The sequence below is a fragment of the Xiphophorus maculatus genome, chromosome 15 (genome assembly GCF_002775205.1).
Source record: "Xiphophorus maculatus strain JP 163 A chromosome 15, X_maculatus-5.0-male, whole genome shotgun sequence".
In the NCBI taxonomy this organism is placed as follows: domain Eukaryota; kingdom Metazoa; phylum Chordata; class Actinopteri; order Cyprinodontiformes; family Poeciliidae; genus Xiphophorus; species Xiphophorus maculatus.
In genome coordinates this window covers 5,415,010-5,433,243 of record NC_036457.1, presented here as the reverse complement: position 1 = coordinate 5,433,243, position 18,234 = coordinate 5,415,010, and the positions used below count along the sequence as shown (strand labels likewise).

The window sequence follows — 18,234 nt, the reverse complement described above, 5'->3', positions numbered from 1 at the left end:
GAGGTGGGGAGTTAATGAACTAAGTTGATAAAATTGAGTTTATGTGAAATAATAAAGAGGTAATGTGCATAACTGAGAGCATCTGAACCCGAAAGAGCTTTGGTTCTTACAAACAGTAACACAAAGATCTAAATAATTTTATAAAAAGGATCAACTTTCCTGGACCAGAACAAAAATTAGCCAAATATTTATTTATTTTCCAGTGGATTTCAGATCTTATCCAAATGTTTGCATCTTAAAGGAACCGGGACGGAACAAACTGGGCTTCCTCAGTCACAATCATCGTTTATTTATTCTGCTTTTCCTTTCAATGAACTGTTGTTTCTTGAATTGCATTCATTCTTAACATAAACATTACTTAGAGGTGGACAGAGAATCCGAACATTTAACTCAAGTAAAAGAACCGCAACTTCAAAATATTTTTACTTTAAATACTTTGGGAGTATCTGTTATGCAAGTAATGTCTTAATGATGAAAACTGTTGAACCCACATTTAGTAAATCAGCCTTAAATCTATCAGAGAATCAAAATGGGGGCATTTCTAGTTTTCTTACAAGTTCACTTTGAAAAAAATAAATAAATGACAAAATAAAGTTCTAAAAGTTTGTCTGTAAGATTAGGAAGTACGGTAAGCTGTTGTGTTTACTTCCTATTATCTGTTTTGACTTATGTCAAATCATTGTAAATAATAATAATAATAATAAAGTTCTGTTTGGAGGAAAGATTTTTGTCTCAAGAATCAATGAGCTATTCAAGCAAAAGCGTTTTTCCTATTACTACTTTGCATATTTAGGACAGCAGCACAGTCACTGCTGATGACATATTGAGGATCTGAGGATTTGCAAGCCAAAATACTTGATGCTGGTAACTATGCAAAGTTTGTTAGCAGTTTCATTTGGCAAAAAGGCTCAAGTGATTCTGGTCGCTTGACTCTGATCAGCAAGGAGTGAAAACCAAAACCTTTGACGGTGACAACTGACTAATTTACAGGGCATTTTTTAATCATTGTTATACAGGTCAGTCTGTGCTGCTTAAATTAACTGTAGCTGAGAACGGATCATTTAACCAGACTGAAACTCAAAGCCGGGAAAACAAAATGCCTCGGCAAAGATGGATAATTCAGGTTCTCCTCGTCGGCTTTTTGGGCATTTTTCCTGTTTGTAAGTAAACATAATTTTTTTTAAAAAGTTACAAATTTGTTGCATCTAAACCTGTATTTAATGTTTTAAAATTTATATTTTTATGTATTATATGAATCGTAGTTGTTGCTACGATAAAGGCACAGGTAATTAATCTGCAATCGTTTTAATATCTTGTCTCAACTAAATCTTTCAGCAGTGACTGTGCTTCCTGGCTCTCAGCAATTAGATAAACTCAAAGACTGCTTAAGCCAAGGAAACACAAATTATGTTGTTGCTGACAACTTCTACGGCATCATCAATGCGGCTGATCACTTCACAGCTAAACTGTCAGGTGAGGTCAAAGCTCGTCCTGTTTGATGTCATATGGGTGGATTCATATCATCAGCAGCAAAAACAAACCAAACAAGCTTTTCGATCCGTTGTTGTCAATCGATCTTGGCTAAAGATCCGACACTAGACCGGCCAGAAGAGTTTCGTCTTCCTCCGTTAGAGGAGCAGCACTTTTAAGAGCTTCATGTGGTTTTAACCTTTTGTTCACTCACAATCGAATTAGGATTTCTGGTAAAGGAATAACATAAAGTAAAATGAATCGGATTTTGAACATACAGCAGCTTCGCTGCAGATACCAAATGGTTTTAAAGATAAAGTTGTTAGTGAGTTCATTTCCTAGTCATGCTGCTTTTTGACAGAAAAAAGAAAGACAACTATAGTTAACCCAAAATTATTCAAGCCGTGGCAGAGTGGGGGTTTTGTGTGTCATCCTCTTCCTCTTTACCTTCGTCCACAGATTCTCTATCTGATTCATACGGAACTAGAAATAAGAACTCTAACGTTTATCGCAAAATTCTGACTTTTTTCACACAATTGTGAAAAAAGTCAGAATTTTGACTAAACTTAGAATTCTGACATTTTTGCAAAATTCTGACTGTAATCTCAGAATTGTGATTGTTACCATTAAATTTTAACATCGTTTGCAGAATTCTGACTTTTTTCACAGAATTCTGACTTTTAATCTCAGAAAACTCTTTATTTTTCCCCAGAGGCCCAAATCCTCTTCTGTATACTCAAATTGGGTCTCTATAATATAAATATCACTGCCAGCCAGGAGAGACTTGCTTTAACTACATTAACCACAGAAACTGGAACCAAAACATTAGGATAAATGTGCTATTTATAAAAAACTAAACATTGTTTTATTTCCTGTCAAATGATCACAGGCAAGAATGGACTGATTCCGGACGAGTTACCGAACGTTGTTGAACAGATCTTGAAGCAACTCAACAACACATTAACCAGTAAGACAAGTCATGCACTGTAAAACTGTATTTAACTGCTCTGTTAAGATTTAGGCCTAGAGACCTAAATGTACCAGGTATATGTATGAATAATTTTGGGCTTATCCCTGCAGTGTTTCTCATCTTTGGTCAAACAGAAATTTAGTTGAAGAGCTTTTGTTTCCATGGTTGAAACTTTTAAATGTGTAACTTAGGGCTGTGATTTGTACAGCTTGATTTTCAGTGAAACTCAGAAGCATCAAGCTAATGCTAAAAACTGCATTAACCACAGAAACTGGAACCAAAACATTAGGATAAATGTGCTATTTAAAAAAACTAAACATTGTTTTATTTTCTGTCAAATGATCACAGGCAATAATGGACGAATTCCGGACGAGTTACTGAACGTTGTTGAACAGATCTTGACGAAACTCAACAACATATTAACCAGTAAGACGAGTCATACACTGTAAAACTGTATTTAACTGCTCTGTTAAGATTTAGGCCTAGAGACCTAAATGTACCAGGTATATGTATGAATAATTTTGGGCTTATCCCTGCAGTGTTTCTCATCTTTGGTCAAACAGAAATTTAGTTGAAGAGCTTTTGTTTCCATGGTTGAAACTTTTAAATGTGTAACTTAGGGCTGTGATTTGTACAGCTTGATTTTCAGTGAAACTCAGAAGCATCAAGCTAATGCTAAAAACTGCATTAACCACAGAAACTGGAACCAAAACATTAGGATAAATGTGCTATTTAAAAAAACTAAACATTGTTTTATTTCCTGTCAAATTATTACAGGCAATAATGGACCAAATACGAACGTGTTATCGAACCTTCAACAGATCTTGACGAAACTCAACAACATATTAACCAGTAAGACGAGTCATACACTGTAAAACTGTATTTAACTGTTCTGTTAAGATTTAGGTCTAGAGACCTAAATGTACCAGGTGTATGAATAATTTTGGGCTTATCCCTGCAGTGTTTCTCATCTTTGGTCAAACAGAAATTTAGCTGAAGAGCTTTTGTTTCCATGGTTGAAACTTTTAAATGTGTAACTTAGGGCTGTGATTTGTACAGCTTGATTTTCAGTGAAACTCAGAAGCATCAAGCTAATGCTAAAAACTGCATTAACCACAGAAACTGGAACCAAAACATTAGGATAAATGTGCTATTTAAAAAAACTAAACATTGTTTTATTTTCTGTCAAATGATCACAGGCAATAATGGACGAATTCCGGACGAGTTACTGAACGTTGTTGAACAGATCTTGACGAAACTCAACAACATATTAACCAGTAAGACGAGTCATACACTGTAAAACTGTATTTAACTGTTCTGTTAAGATTTAGGTCTAGAGACCTAAATGTACCAGGTATATGTATGAATAATTTTGGGCTTATCCCTGCAGTGTTTCTCATCTTTGGTCAAACAGAAATTTAGTTGAAGAGCTTTTGTTTCCATGGTTGAAACTTTTAAATGTGTAACTTAGGGCTGTGATTTGTACAGCTTGATTTTCAGTGAAACTCAGAAGCATCAAGCTAATGCTAAAAACTGCATTAACCACAGAAATTGGAACCAAAATGTTAGGATAAATGTGCTATTTAAAGAAAACTAAACATTGTTTTATTTCCTGTCAAATTATTACAGGCAATAATGGACCAATTCCGGACGTGTTACCGAACCTTAAAGAGATCTTGACGAAACTCAACAACATATTAACCAGTAAGACAAGTCATGCACTGTAAAACTGCATTTAACTGTTCTTTTAAGATTTAAAATGCACATCACTGGCATTTTAAACCAACACAAACTGCAATTTGTTTACTTGTTACTAATTGACTCTTTTTTTAAAGTGAGATCACCTATTTTCTTTTTTCAATGTTGTTTAGAAGAGAGGTGTGTGTGTGTGTGTGTGCATCTGTGAATATATGAAAAAGACAGACACCCCATGTGTATCCACCATGTCTGGTTTGCTTTTAAAAAATGGTTAAACTGACTATTTGTTAATTAATGAGATGAAAAGAATAACACACAGTTATGTAATGTTTGGGTTAAAGTGTGTGACATGTGTAACAGATGGTATCAATGAGTCTCGGAAGTCGTTCAGGTGGGTCTCAACCAGATATTTTATTTTTTTATTCTGGGGGAAGAAGGGAAAACAAATGAACAACCTCCTCAACTCCTTCTCCCTGCACTCCAGCTCCACAGCAGCGCAGAACAACGCTCTCCTAACATTTTTTTCTCTCTCTCAGACTTAACAAAAGTTAACAAAAAAAGAAATCTTCTCACAAAAATCGTAAACTAAAAACAAGAGGAGAAAAACGCCACCTGGTGGCCACAACAACACAATACAGTGGGACAGAGTTAAATAAACAGATAAAAAGTATAAATTAAAAATAAAAACACATACCTGGGGGAAGAAGGGAAAACAAATGAACAACCTCCTCTACTCCTTCTCCCTGCACTCCGGCTCTAAAAATGTGAAAATAAAAACAATGTTCAACCGAGCTGTACTGGACTAGCACCGGTCGTTCGCGCCAAAATAAAAAGGAAATTATAATAAAACTGTTTATAAAAAAAACCTACAATGACGGTCAAAACTGCAAAATAACACACTAACAAACAATAATAAACAACATATGGTAAAGACCTCAACATGAACAACATCCATACAGAAAGACAAACATATCTCAGCAGCGAACTTTCCTCTGACTTACCCACAGCAGCGCGGAACAACGTTCTGAGGGAAAAGGGGGGGCAGAGGAGCTACGAGGGCTGGAGTAAACTACGGAAGCCCAGGAAACACAAACGAGGCGGAGAGCAGAAGGGCGACCCCCGCAAGCAAAAACAACAAAATAAATAAAAATAACCGAATAAGATAAAATTCACAAATTCTCAATATAAAATGAATAAGAAATAATAATTTAACAAAGAAACACATTTGTAACTCTGTTACACATGCATTCTGAGTTTTTCTGTCAACATATGAATGTTTGGCAGATCCAGATAGTTTTTTTTAATGGACTCACTTGGGTTGACTTAATACAACCTAAATCTCCAAATCCTTCCTACATTCATGTAGGTCAGACTGGTATCTCCTTTAGCTAATAGTAAGAGAATACGTTGAAATTGCCCAAAATATATAAATCCAACGTTTTACCCCAAGATGCATCAAACCTAGAGAAATAATTAAGATGGGGAAAGTTTCCAGTTAGTTTCCCATCTATATGACCAAAAATGAAATGTTATGGTTAAGTGTCTGTCTGTGTAACATTTTTTTCTTTTCTTTAATTAAAACAGGCATTAACATACTGCTACTAGTTCGGGGACAATTATCTGACGGTGTTAAAAACATATTGGAAAACGATGAGCAACTCTTTGGTAAGAACATTACTACAGTGTAATAAATTTGTATTATTATGTATTAAAGCATTTCATTGCTGTGTTGTCCAGGTCTTTTCAAGCTATATCTGAACAGAAGCACTGGGAACTCTGGTAAGATCCTAAATGCAATTATTAAAATGTAATTTATACTGTGCATTATTTGAACTTAGTCAAAATCTTAAATAGTTTTTAAGCACTAGGCATTTCATTTGGTCTTTTATAATGTTGTCTTATTTAATAAAAGTTTTTATGTAAATTGCTGCTGCTTTGTTACAATTTTTGGCTCCAACAATGTAATCAACTGGATGATGGATGTAATGACCAATTATTAAATCTTTACTTTGCCTTTTTCTTTGTTTTCCAATAAATGGACATGACATTGACCTGTTTTTCTTGTAATGTGTCACCAGATTTGAAAAGTCTCGTTAAGACTGATATTTTGAATTGGATCATAAACACATCTGTTTCTGAAACTGGTAGGTACACCATGGTAAAGTTATTATAAAAATATCACTAATGAGTGTAAATGTATTAATTTCACTTCTTTCAAATGATTTGGTAAAAGTTTTAAACACAGATTCATCATTTTTTTATGTGTTTACTAACTTATGTTGAATAAAGAAAAAAGTTTTTGCATTGCTTTTAACAGGAAGGAAGAGCTGTGTGATATTCCTACAGAAAGATCAAACAAGACACAGTAAGCTGAGCTTAACTTGCAAATCATAACTTGTAATAAAACTTACATCATAAATGTAAAAACTGAAATGAGTTCATTTTAACTTGCAGAAAAATTGTGGAAAACGTGGCCACAAGTGAAAATGCCATACTTTACACTGTACATTACAAAAAATCTTGCAAAGGTCCCAGTGGTAATTCGTGCTATGGAAGGAAAGAAATGCTTAAATTCAACTGGTAAATAATTTTATTTTTTTTTACCCAATACACGTCGATGCTGATGAGAGATTATCTAAGTTAAAGTTAAAGGCATTGCTGTCAAATTTGATGTTTTATTTAATCTTTTTGGTTTTCATGAATGCCTGAACCGATAAGACTGCATGTATGGAAATCTGACTACAAACACTGTGTGTAAATCAGGGACTGCGTATAATGAGGACTCCTGCCAAAACAGCGGTAAGTATGATTAAAAAACTATTTAATAACTGTGTATCTATTATTTCACCACATCTGATTTCTATTGATTATTCGCTTCAGTTTGGCTGCAGTGAATCGTTGTGAAAAATGGCTAAAATGGTTGGTTGTTAGTTGTTATTTAGGGATTATTTGTTTGTTAGCACAGCGGATACGCACGCAGCTTGACTCCTGCTGTTGTTAGCAGCGGCTAACAACATAGCAAAGCTCACTGGTTACCCTAATTTATTTAGCTGTTTTAGCATTAGCTAGCATGTTGTCAGCGCACCACAATTGTTTATTAAAATAAATTACACTACTAAATTGACATTACACTCTATAAAGAGCTTTTGGCTGCAGTTCATTTTATTGACTTATTTATCTCACTTAATTCATTTGGTTTAATGATGGCAACTTACTTTTTTGTGTTCAATAAAAGTAAAAGTTACAAATCTAACTAACTTAAATTAACGGAAAGGAATTTACTTTACTTGAGTTCAATGGCAGTTTCGTATCCAATGTCTGACCAACTCAATTCATTAAGTTTATCCAACTCAATTTTCTAAGTTTTCGTATCTTAATTCATTAAATGTGTTTAACATTACAACTTGAAATCACTCTTACACAAATCATTTATTTTTTTCTAATAAATAATTAAAATCTCTTTGACTAAATTCTACAGGAAGTCAAAGAAACGTTTAAGTTGTTCCAAACTAAGGAACTAAAATATCCAAAATTATCCATTGTACTTAAAATGCAACTTGAATTGAAATAATTTTCAATGCATCTTTTAACATGTTATTTTAGGTTTCCAAAGATCCTGTACGCTGAAAAAATAATATAGTAGAACCAACTAAATTGAATTGCTTCAATTGGTAGCAAGTAATTCAAATAAGTTGAATCACTTAATGTATTAAGTTGGTTTAACTCAGTAAATAAGAGAGGGAAGACATGCAGCAAAGACATGCAGACAACCAGGTTGGTATTGGTGCAGGGCTGAGGCACAACGGTCAAAAGGAGACCTTAGTCCTCAAAATGGCCGCCGCAGGTTCAATTCCCGGCCTGATGACCTTTGCTGCATGTCTTCCCTCTCTATCGTTACTCACTTTCCTGTCTAACTAACCTCAAATAAAACCCACCTGACCCAAAACACCCTCTTAAAAAAGAGATCCTTTATTAGTTTACTTCTTTATTTGAAGTAAACTAAATTAATTTGAGTAAGACTGACTTAAATGTGTTACTTTTAAGACACTTAGTGAATTCAGTAAAAAAAAACTTAATAGACTGAGTTTTATAGATATGAATTGTTAAATGTAATAAATTAAGTTAGATAAACTTAATTTAGTTACTTGTTACCAATTGAAGCAATTCAACTAAGTTGGTTCAACTGATGTCTTTTTACAGTGTTAAAGAGCCACCATAATGATTTGTCAGGAAATTGCTCACATGTTGTTGTTATATGGAAAAACTGACAGGTTAAATGCATGAAATCTGTAGCCTATTGTTATTCTCGTGAGAATAGTTTGTTTACATTTGTGATTATAATTATGAATGAACTGATGACTTGTCCACTCTGCTTTACTGACTTTCAGACTACGCAGACAAGTACATAATAAACATACATGACAATATCCCCGAGTGTGTCAACTGCGACAATCCCATAAAGGAGCCTGATGAGATTATTAAAATTAACAACACTATTTTTGAAAGTCATGATGGAGAAATTGACGCATCCAAAGCTGTGTAAGACATGCTTGATATTAAATAAATCCTTTTGAAAACGTTTGACTTCTTTGCAGTTACATGTTGATCTACTAAAAAGAGATTATTTTAGTTCGGCTAAATTATAAAGAAGTACGACTCTATGCTTTCACTGTAGAGCAAAAATACATTCAGCTTGATGAGATTTGTGAAACCCCATCTTTACGTGAATAATATTACATGATTGTTTATATTTCAGAGAGTTTATGGGTGACATGGCAAACTTAATCTCCAAAATGAATGGGACTTCAGCTGAGCTGTCGGTGGCGAAAGGAGTCGAGGGAGTCATAGTGAGAAAAACCGATCCTGCAGAACTGGATGAGGTGTCCTTCGCTTACAAGACTCCAACTGAAAAACTGAAAGTGAGTCCTTTGATTTCCCTCTCATGTTCTGACTTGACTTACATTCACTCTGCAGACATACAGTAGGTCAGATTGAGCAGGATTATATGCTGATTATGTGTTAAACTAATAACCTTCTGGAATTTAAAAAAATCAGATTTCTTTTGTCATTAAAGTAATCTTAATAATATTATGTACTTCCTGCCTGTTTTATCTCAATCCCCTGAATCTCTAGTCTCTAAAACCAGTCCTTTGTTCTACCCACAGATTATAGAAGACTCGAAAAGTCTTGAAACATTTTCGAGATCCGTCTCCGTGTCTAAAGAAGCGTTTGAAAAGGCCATTGGTCCAAACGCCTCTCTACCATTCGCAGCTGTTCTCCGGTTTTTGAACTTGACTCGGGTATGGAGAAGGAACCAATAATGTTTTTTCTTTTTGCATTACATTTAAAGCTGCAAAATTTAATTTTTACAAAAAATATATTTTTTTCCCATTTGTGTTGAAACTGTCACTATCTAGTGAGTTTATGAGACAGATAATCTGTGAAAAAAAATCAAGCTCCTCTGCCTTCTCCCAGTGCTAACTAGAAACAACCAATCAGAGCCAGGAGGCGGGCCTTAGCGCTGCCAATCATGGCAGGATGCGCACCCCTCACGCCTTCTCTTTTCTCTGCTAAGCTGCAGCTAGCAGAGCCGACCACCATGCTAATTCTGGTTAGCATGGCCAACAATAATGGCAAATAAAGAGTTTTCCTGTAACGCTGAATTGTTTCTCCACCATTAACAGATTTAGCAGCGAGTACACGAGATTGATTGACAGCTTTTTTCCTCCTTTTTCTGATTGGTTGTTTTGGTGCATTTCTTGAGACAGCTAAATAACTGAAGGAGGAAGTGGAGGAGATTGATCTTTTCACAAATTACCTGTCTCGTATTATATTGACAGTTTCAACAAATATGTAAAAAAACATTTTTTTTAATATAAAAGTTACATAATGCAGCTTTAAATATGTGTTAACATTTGTTGTCCATGCCACTATTTTTATCTCCAGGATGAGATGAACAGTACTGTTCTTTATGATGAGGTTGTTGCGATTGAGATGGGAACTGCGATCAAGAATCTCACCAACACAATAAACATCAATTTCAAGAATGCAGAATTTGTGAGTTTTTATTACAATTTTTTTTCTTTAGTTAATTATCTCTTGCATTTTTTTTGATATTCCCTCCTATTATCCCAACAGACGTGTTTAGTGTTGCTCTCTTTTACTTTCAGGGAAAGTTTTATCCAAACTGCAGCTCGTGGAACGGTGAAGGTAATTCCCTACTACAGGTTGATATATGAAATGTAAATTATCCTGACAGATTCAGCCTTTTCTGTGAAGCAGCTAGCGGCTAACAACGTAGCAATAATCCATTATTTTTGGAATAAAGTTCTCAAAAAGTTTTGAAAACCTCAATTTTCATCATTTTACTGCATAAAACCAATTTGTTGCTGATTTTTCTTCCCCTCCATAAAGAAACATTTTATTAGCATTCATCATTTCTGAAACAAAACTCTCTTTAACACAAGACAAATAAAGAAAACAGAATGTCAGTTGCACAGAAACGTACTCAAGAACTTGATTTAAATCATTAATAATGTGCATAATTTTTAGGCATCCCATTACAAACTGTATAAAAGTACTGCGTTTGATAAAATAATGTAAAAAACTACTTTAACAAATTGAAAATTCTATATTTGTAATATCTATTTTTATTCTATGTTCCTGTCTTGCAGGAGGAAAACCCAACTGGACTTCTGAAGGATGTGAAACTATAGTCGAAGGAAACAACATCAGATGTCAATGTTCGCATTTGACGTTTTTTGCTGTCTTACTGGTACGTTTTTACATTTTATATATCATTCATCAATCAATCGTAAACATCTGGACCGAAACGCTCCGTTGTTTCTGTATGAACTTTACCGTCTCACCTCACAGTATCTCCTTTTTCTTGTCATCACACAAATCATCCCTGTAGCATTTTTAAATCATGCTACAAAATGGCAACGCTGTTTAGTTTGTTTGTTTGTTTGTTTGTTTGATTTTTGCTTCTTACAGACTCCCATAAACGAAACCATCTCCAGCTCTGACCTGAACATCCTCACCATCATCACGCAGGTTGGCTGCGGCTTGTCCATTTTCTTCCTCGGCATAATCCTCTTCATGTACTGCCTGATAAGGTAGGAATCAGAAACAATTTTGTTTGTAGATATCTACAATGAAAATGCAGAATATGCATTAATAAAAACAAACTTCTCCACTTTCCCAAGAAGAGGGCTTTTCTGTTATTTTGAAGTGGCTTGCTAGCTGGGTAGCTAGCACCTTAATTTCCAAGAATTAGGGCGATTTGCTTTCCAGATATACCATTTTCATTTGGGTAATATTTATCTAATTACAAATGAAACTCCATTTTGTATTTCCTCATATTGTCTTTCACCTGAAACTTAAATATTTACCCATAATGATCTCTGCAGTTTCTCCATAAGAGTATTCTGGCAAATTACTTGAATTTGGCTGAATGGTGTTGCTGTTTCGTTGTGGTTGATTTACGGAAAGTTTATGTAAATAAGTCGGCCATTCAGGCCAGGAAACACTGCAGTAAGTTCTAGTCGGACTTATTTACAGCAGCTGCATGGAAATGTAGGATAGTGGCTTCGTTGTTGGAGTCCAATGGAAAACTCCCATATGCACAGCAGCAGCAGCACATCATGCAAATATAACCAACCTCCTTCTTTATCAGTCTGTCCCGTTTTCAGGAATGTTTAGTTATTGGTTGCTTCTGTATTCAGTTACATCTTATAAAGAAAAAAAACTAACATATATTATTTTGCATTTATAGTAAACTTTGAAATAATTCAAGTCAAAAAGGGTCATCACATATTAAAAGCAATTAAAACAATCAATTTAAGATAATTAATAATGTCATATGTTCTTATTAAGGTTTTAAGAATGTTATTTTTTTCCAAAGTAATGTTATAGATTCTTGTCCTGTTTACGAACAAAATTATACCATAATTTTCATTTAATTTGTGTTGTTGGCTTTCTGGAGATAAATGTCCATCGTAACCAAATTTAATATTAATCTACTAGATTTTTCTTAACTGCAATTATTTTTGTCTCTTTTATGCCTGACTAAAAATATAAACATACAAATGTTTGTTACATTATTTAAAAATGTATTTCAAGCACTCTTTCAGCGTTTAATGTTTTGTGAAACACCACACAACAATAACAATTTTATGAAACAGTCTCAGTTATAACCTCATTGAAGCATTTTTTGTTTTCTTTTGGTGTGTACACCTGGAAAAAAATGTTTCTTGATTTGTTATGTTAAAGAAAATTTAGAATATATTTTTTAACATAACCCTGAAAGCACTGGATGTTATTGCTCTATTCAGGACAGAAAGAAATGATTTTTTTAACCTATGTTTCCTATGAAAATGTGGAAAATATATAAGACTGAAAAATGGACAAAAGTTAAGTTATTTTTAAATTATGACGGTAAAAGTCTGGTTTAGTTTGTCCTGTCTGTTGTTGTCCAAACTCAGTAAAAATAACATTGTTCAACCTAAAGCAAGAAGTAAAATGTTAGATATAGTTTAGCCCATTTATTTGTTGTCCAAATTAAGATAAATCAAAGATGCTGATGATGATGAATCACATAAAGAAAACTGGAAAAAAACAAACAAAAGAAAAAAAAGGAAATATGTGAAAAAATAACAAGGAAAGGGAACCACATTTTTTTATTTTTGCTAGTCTGGTGCCTTGCAAATTCAGCTCTAAGTTTCACAAAGTCAGGCTTTGTTTATTTAGTGAAATAAAGTCCAAATTCTGCTACAAGTTTTTTTTTTGTTGCTCTGAAGCGATCCAGTATTTAACCAAAGCCAAGACAGTAGAAAATTTGGCTCAGTTTAGTCTGTTTAATGTCATCCAAAGCCAAAACAAAAATTCTAGCTAGTTTCATACCCTCCAAATTCAGCCCTAGAAAAGTTGCTGAGTCAGACTTTGTTCAGCTGGTCCAAAGCCGAAGTGACGACATGAAAACCAAATTTACTTCAGTCAGACTGATGTCCAGATCAAACTATCAGAAAGTCATTCACAACGTAAACAAATTAAGTACAAATGAAACAAAAATCAACTCTCATTTAGTCTTTTATAGACCAGAAGTGGTTCAGATTTTATCTAAAAACCTGTAATAGCGTTTGTGAAGTGAAGACTTGTTGAGTCCCTTTCATAACATTTGGACATCAAGGGACAGCCTTTCCAAGAGAATATTAATTATTCCACTTTTGGAGGGAATTTACACTTGTTTAGCTGGAGTTTAAATAACCACTCACTTGTTTTTGTTTGTTTGTTAATTATTCTGTCCTCACAGGAAGACGAAGGCCAGTCCTTCCACACAGATCCTCATCCACCTGGTTTGCGCCTTGTTCCTGCTAAATTTGACCTTCGTCGTCAATCACTTTGTGGCAAACCTGAACAGCGATGTGGGTTGTGAGATAATGGCAGCGGTGATGCATTACTCCATGTTGACCACTTTCAGCTGGTTTGCTGCACAAGGCTTCCACCTCTGTCTGCAGCTGTACAGAGGAGGAAATATCGCAATAAAGCGCTACCTACTCAAAGTTTCTGTCATCACCTGGAGTGAGTTCATCCTGCGATAATAAAGCCTGAACTTTCTGGAGCCGACTCAGGACTTACCTGGCTCTCTTCTAAAAATTTTGTACTTTGCTTTTCTAGAACTTTTATGGATTTTGAATATTTTCATGAAACTTTGATTAAATTTACCAGGTACTTTCCTTCATCTGCCATTAAACTTACCAGTTACCTTTATGGTAATTCGAGCAAACTCCAAACTTTTCATCAAATGGGCCAAAATCGTTATGTCGAAAGAGGTCAAGGTTCACCAAAACAGAGTTATTACTATTTTAAATTACTTTGTCATTTACTCTTCCTTATTATCTTTGAAAACCTTTGTTGTATTGAGCTTTTATTAGTTTAATAAATCAATAAGATGCAGCTTTTCTGGTGAATTTTGAGTAAAAATTTGATGGACTTTTGTGATTCTACTTACTATGAAATCAAAAAGAAAGCAAAAAACATTATTAAAAGATAAATACCAAATATTTTCCATCTGAATCAATTTGGTAGGATAAATTTTTCAATTGTGGTTAGGGAATCACAAGAAGTTTTTTTAAAAGAACTTTGCTATGCCCTAATAAGTACCTGGCAAGTTTAAGGTAAATATTTGTAAAGTTTCATAAAAGTCCCATTAAGGTACTTGGTAAGTTTCAGAAAAGTTGGTGGAAAGTATTTGGTAAATTTATTGAAAGATCCATCCAAGTTTCTGGAAAGCAATAGCGTCATTATAAAGCACTTTGTCATAATTTGAGGTTATTTGTAAAACAGATAAATACACAATTGTAGGAGATGAATTTTGCTACTTAATTTTTATACGTGACTGCTTTTCCAGTTCTACCGAGCATAGCGGTGATTATTATCGCCAGCCTGAAAAAATATGGGAAACAGATCATCTACACTGATAATCCTGAGAACAACGTGGCGATGTGAGACTAAAAACAGCTTTGAATGACATACAGTCTTATTTACATTTTCATTGTGTCCAACTGATTAATCTCACTTTTCACAGGTGCTGGATTAACGACAATAACATCCATTACATCGTCAACGTTGGCTACTATGCGATGGTCTTCCTCTTCACCTTCACCACAGTCATCATCACATTGTCCTGGCTCTTTTGTCTCAAGAGAAGCAAAGCAGCGAACCAACAGGAAACAGGAACCGGCAGGAAAATAGTGATCATTCTGGGTCTGTGTTGCCAGCTGGGTGTCACGTGGGGCTTCGCCTTCTTCGCCTACGGCTCCTTCCGGATGATAGCCACCTACATTTTCACAATCCTCAACTCATTTCAAGGTATTCACTAATTTCTGTTTAGAAAATGAAATGGAACATTTTTAACTCGTAAAAATGGTAGAGTCGGCCATTTTTGTATGATAGAAAAGGTGTAAAATGTGTCTTCAATGTTGAATTTTAACTTTAAAATGAGAATGTTGAGCATTGCAACAAAAAAAGATATATTTTCATTTGTAAACAGCTGGCATGTCATATCAGTCGATATGAATTACATATATATATATATATATATATATAGTCAATAATTATTCATTAGTTTTTGTTTTAAATATTTGACATATTACATAACTGGTGGTGTGACTTTTCCTGTTTTATTCACAGTTTCCACTCAACGTTTTTAATTTAAGCAGTTATGAGGCACAGTGGCAAAAACTTAAACTGCTGCTGTGGCAGTTACTCAACAGGTTGTTGCTAGGTAACCACAAGTTACTTAACAAGTTGTTGCTAGGTAACCAAAGAACGAGTGAGTGAGTTGCAACCAGCCTTGGCCTTTCCTTTACCTAAATCCCCCAGAATGCTGCGTGATATCGGATCGGCGTTCAGGGAAATTATTGAATATTATATCAGATGTACTATCTATTGGTATTGATCACATATCTATCACCCTATATTGTTATTATAGCAATAATATATTGCTGGACAATGATGAAAATTAACTGCATGACACAAATAAATGTGGAGAATCTTTAAATTTAGAAAAGAAATATTTTCTAAGCTATAAGAAACAGCTAAAATCATTTAATATGTTCCACTGTAGTTTTTAATTGTATTTGTGGACTTGATAACATTTTAAGACATTATCAAGACATAAAGGGGAAGCTGTATTTCCCACTGCTAATACTGCAGTGATATTTACAGAAGATGTAATGAATATTGAATTGGAAACCCATGTTTGCTTTGAATGTTTCCATTTAAAATGGATTTAACAACCAAAGATTCAAAACTACTCCGATTTTTAGAGATAGCATGGATAAAATAAAAAATGGTGAAATGTCGACAATATTTGTTGATGTTTCACCACAGTTTGTTGGGTCTGTATTGTTTTTTACCTGCTGAATAAATGCATAAAAAATGTATAAAAGGCTATGAATTTAGTAAAGCTGATAAAGTTAGGAACTTATGCAATGAAGCATAAATGGGAATGATCTGGAAATATCTTTTTTTTTCTATTAAAATCAAAATTAAAAAGGTTTGCTTGTGTTGTCCATGGGAAGATCAGAATTGGCAAGTTAGAGTTCAAAGAAAAACAGAAATTGGAAAAAAATATTGCTGAGCTTTACGCAATTTAGTCCTTCCTTATATTTTTCTGATTTCTCCCTTTACCAATTTACAAATTTTGTAACAATTAAATGCAATTTTTTTAGTCCTGCTGAGCTAGCCTACTTGTCTTAAAAAGGTGGGTATAAATAAAAGGTATCGTTATCATCTTAATATTTTTATTTAGTGAGAATCCTCCTGTCTTTGTGTCTGCCAGGGTTCTTCCTCTTCATCTACTACTACAAGACAACCCGAGTCGGACCAGGCGGCGCCAATGCGAAGGGAAACTCGGGAAGCACCAACACCAGCGTCAGTACTCTTAAAACCGGACTGGAGTGTGTTGTGAACCCATATGTGAGTTTTGACAAACAAAAAGACACGTGATCTGTGGTGGGACAGAGAAATGTAAACTGGAACCAGTAGAAAACGTGTACTATACTGTACTATACGTGTACTATACGTGTACCATGTAAAATACTGTAATTGTGTCTCCTGATACTGATTTTATACACTAGGGTTAAAAACGTTTTGATGAGATAGACATTTCTAAAGATTTCAGGTTAATCTTAATCGTCCTCTTCATGAGACTGTCTTGGGAAAACAGAGTATCTTCAGTCAGAGGCTTTCTCAGATTCTCTGTAATACAGACCGCTACAGGAGATCTTTCCTAAAGACAGACATCACCACCTAAAACAACAATTTGAAAAATCTGAATTAATGAGCTACAACAATATTTCATTTCCCTTTGGGATCAAGAGAGTATTTTTGAATTTAACTGAATAAAACCAGGAACCTGCTCTGTATTAAAGCCCAACAACATGTAGAAAGTTTTTGTTTAATTTATGCTTTTATAGTAAAAATCCCTCTGCTCCTTTTGAAACCTTTACTTTTCTGATGTCCTCCATTGTTGTCTGGATTTTCTGAAAAGGCAATGAAACATCAGACACCTTAATGGGGAAAGTTGCAGCTAAGATTCATGGTATTTTTTTAAATAAAATGTTGTTTTTATCCTAAACAATGTAATGTAGATTATTGTTAAGCGATGTATTAGTATAAATGTATGTTTCAATCTTTCTGTGTCTCTTTGTGCATATTCAAGTGAAGTGAAAATAATAATAAAAGAAAAACTTCCATAACTTTTTTTCTCTCATTTTTGTTGTGCAAATTCTCCAACTGTTTCCTATAAAAATCAATCATAAAACCAATGTTTACATCAAAGTTATACATACAAAGTTATATACCATTTCAATGCTTCTTTATCCGGTTCCGTCAGGTTTAGTTCCAGTTCAACAGTAAAAACAACTATCCAAAAGTGCAGGAGCTCTGGCTCAGGTTGCTAGGTGACGACAGAGTGCTTCGGGGGTTGCTAGGTAACGGGCGGAGTGCCCTTGGGACTGGTAGTTTTTTTTTTGTTTTTTTCCCCTTTCTTTTTAAAGTGCTACAGCTGTTTTTAGAAATGGTAGAAACCCAAACGGAAGTACAAAAATGTGTAAAATATGAATTTTGAATAACAGATCTAGTTACAACACACAAATGAAGCCAACAGAGGTCAGAAGTCAAAATATGAATCAGCAAAGGAAATTAGCCAGGAAATCCCTGGTCTGTGAACCTTAGTGAATATTCCATTGTTTACTGTAAATAATACGTAAATAATATGTTAACATGTGTAGTTATTTTTATCCTGCCTCCATTACAAGGCAGGATATAAGGAGACATTTTTACCTTCTAATAGGTAAAAATGCAGCAAAGCTGGTTTCAGACACTAGTTTTAGTTTTAGTTGCTTTTGTGCTTTTTTTTTTTTTTAGCAACATTCTATTCCTGTCAATTGTTCTTTACCGACATGGCCAGATATTTTTGCCCAAAGAATTTTGTGGCATAATTATTAATTGCTAATCAAAGTTTTTAAAGTACAGAATTGTCAACTGATCACCTTAATTTTGCTACAATTGAAATGTTGGACTAGAAG

General features: G+C 34.2%; 1 protein-coding gene across 4 annotated transcripts; it reads left to right on the top strand.

Moving 5' to 3' along the window:
- The first annotated feature begins 8 nt into the window (after positions 1-8).
- LOC111611346 (adhesion G-protein coupled receptor G2-like) lies at positions 9-17,393 on the top strand. Of its 4 annotated transcripts, none has more exons than XM_023347455.1 (24): positions 9-1,160; positions 1,336-1,473; positions 2,360-2,437; positions 2,789-2,835; positions 3,262-3,292; positions 3,640-3,717; positions 4,070-4,144; positions 5,723-5,803; positions 5,876-5,917; positions 6,217-6,282; positions 6,456-6,503; positions 6,593-6,718; positions 6,857-6,937; positions 8,527-8,677; positions 8,895-9,057; positions 9,304-9,438; positions 10,085-10,195; positions 10,309-10,348; positions 10,813-10,913; positions 11,135-11,256; positions 13,452-13,720; positions 14,550-14,643; positions 14,727-15,010; positions 16,485-17,393. In XM_023347455.1, the coding sequence occupies exons 1-24, from the start codon at positions 1,097-1,099 to the stop codon at positions 16,649-16,651; spliced, it is 2,592 nt and encodes an 863-aa protein (XP_023203223.1). In that variant the 5' UTR covers positions 9-1,096; the 3' UTR covers positions 16,652-17,393. The 4 variants fall into 4 exon arrangements, with proteins under 4 accessions (XP_023203223.1, XP_023203221.1, XP_023203222.1 ...); XM_023347453.1 differs by having other exon boundaries at positions 2,789-2,866; positions 3,218-3,292; XM_023347454.1 differs by lacking the exon at positions 3,262-3,292 and having other exon boundaries at positions 2,789-2,866.
- The last annotated feature ends 841 nt before the right edge of the window (positions 17,394-18,234 follow it).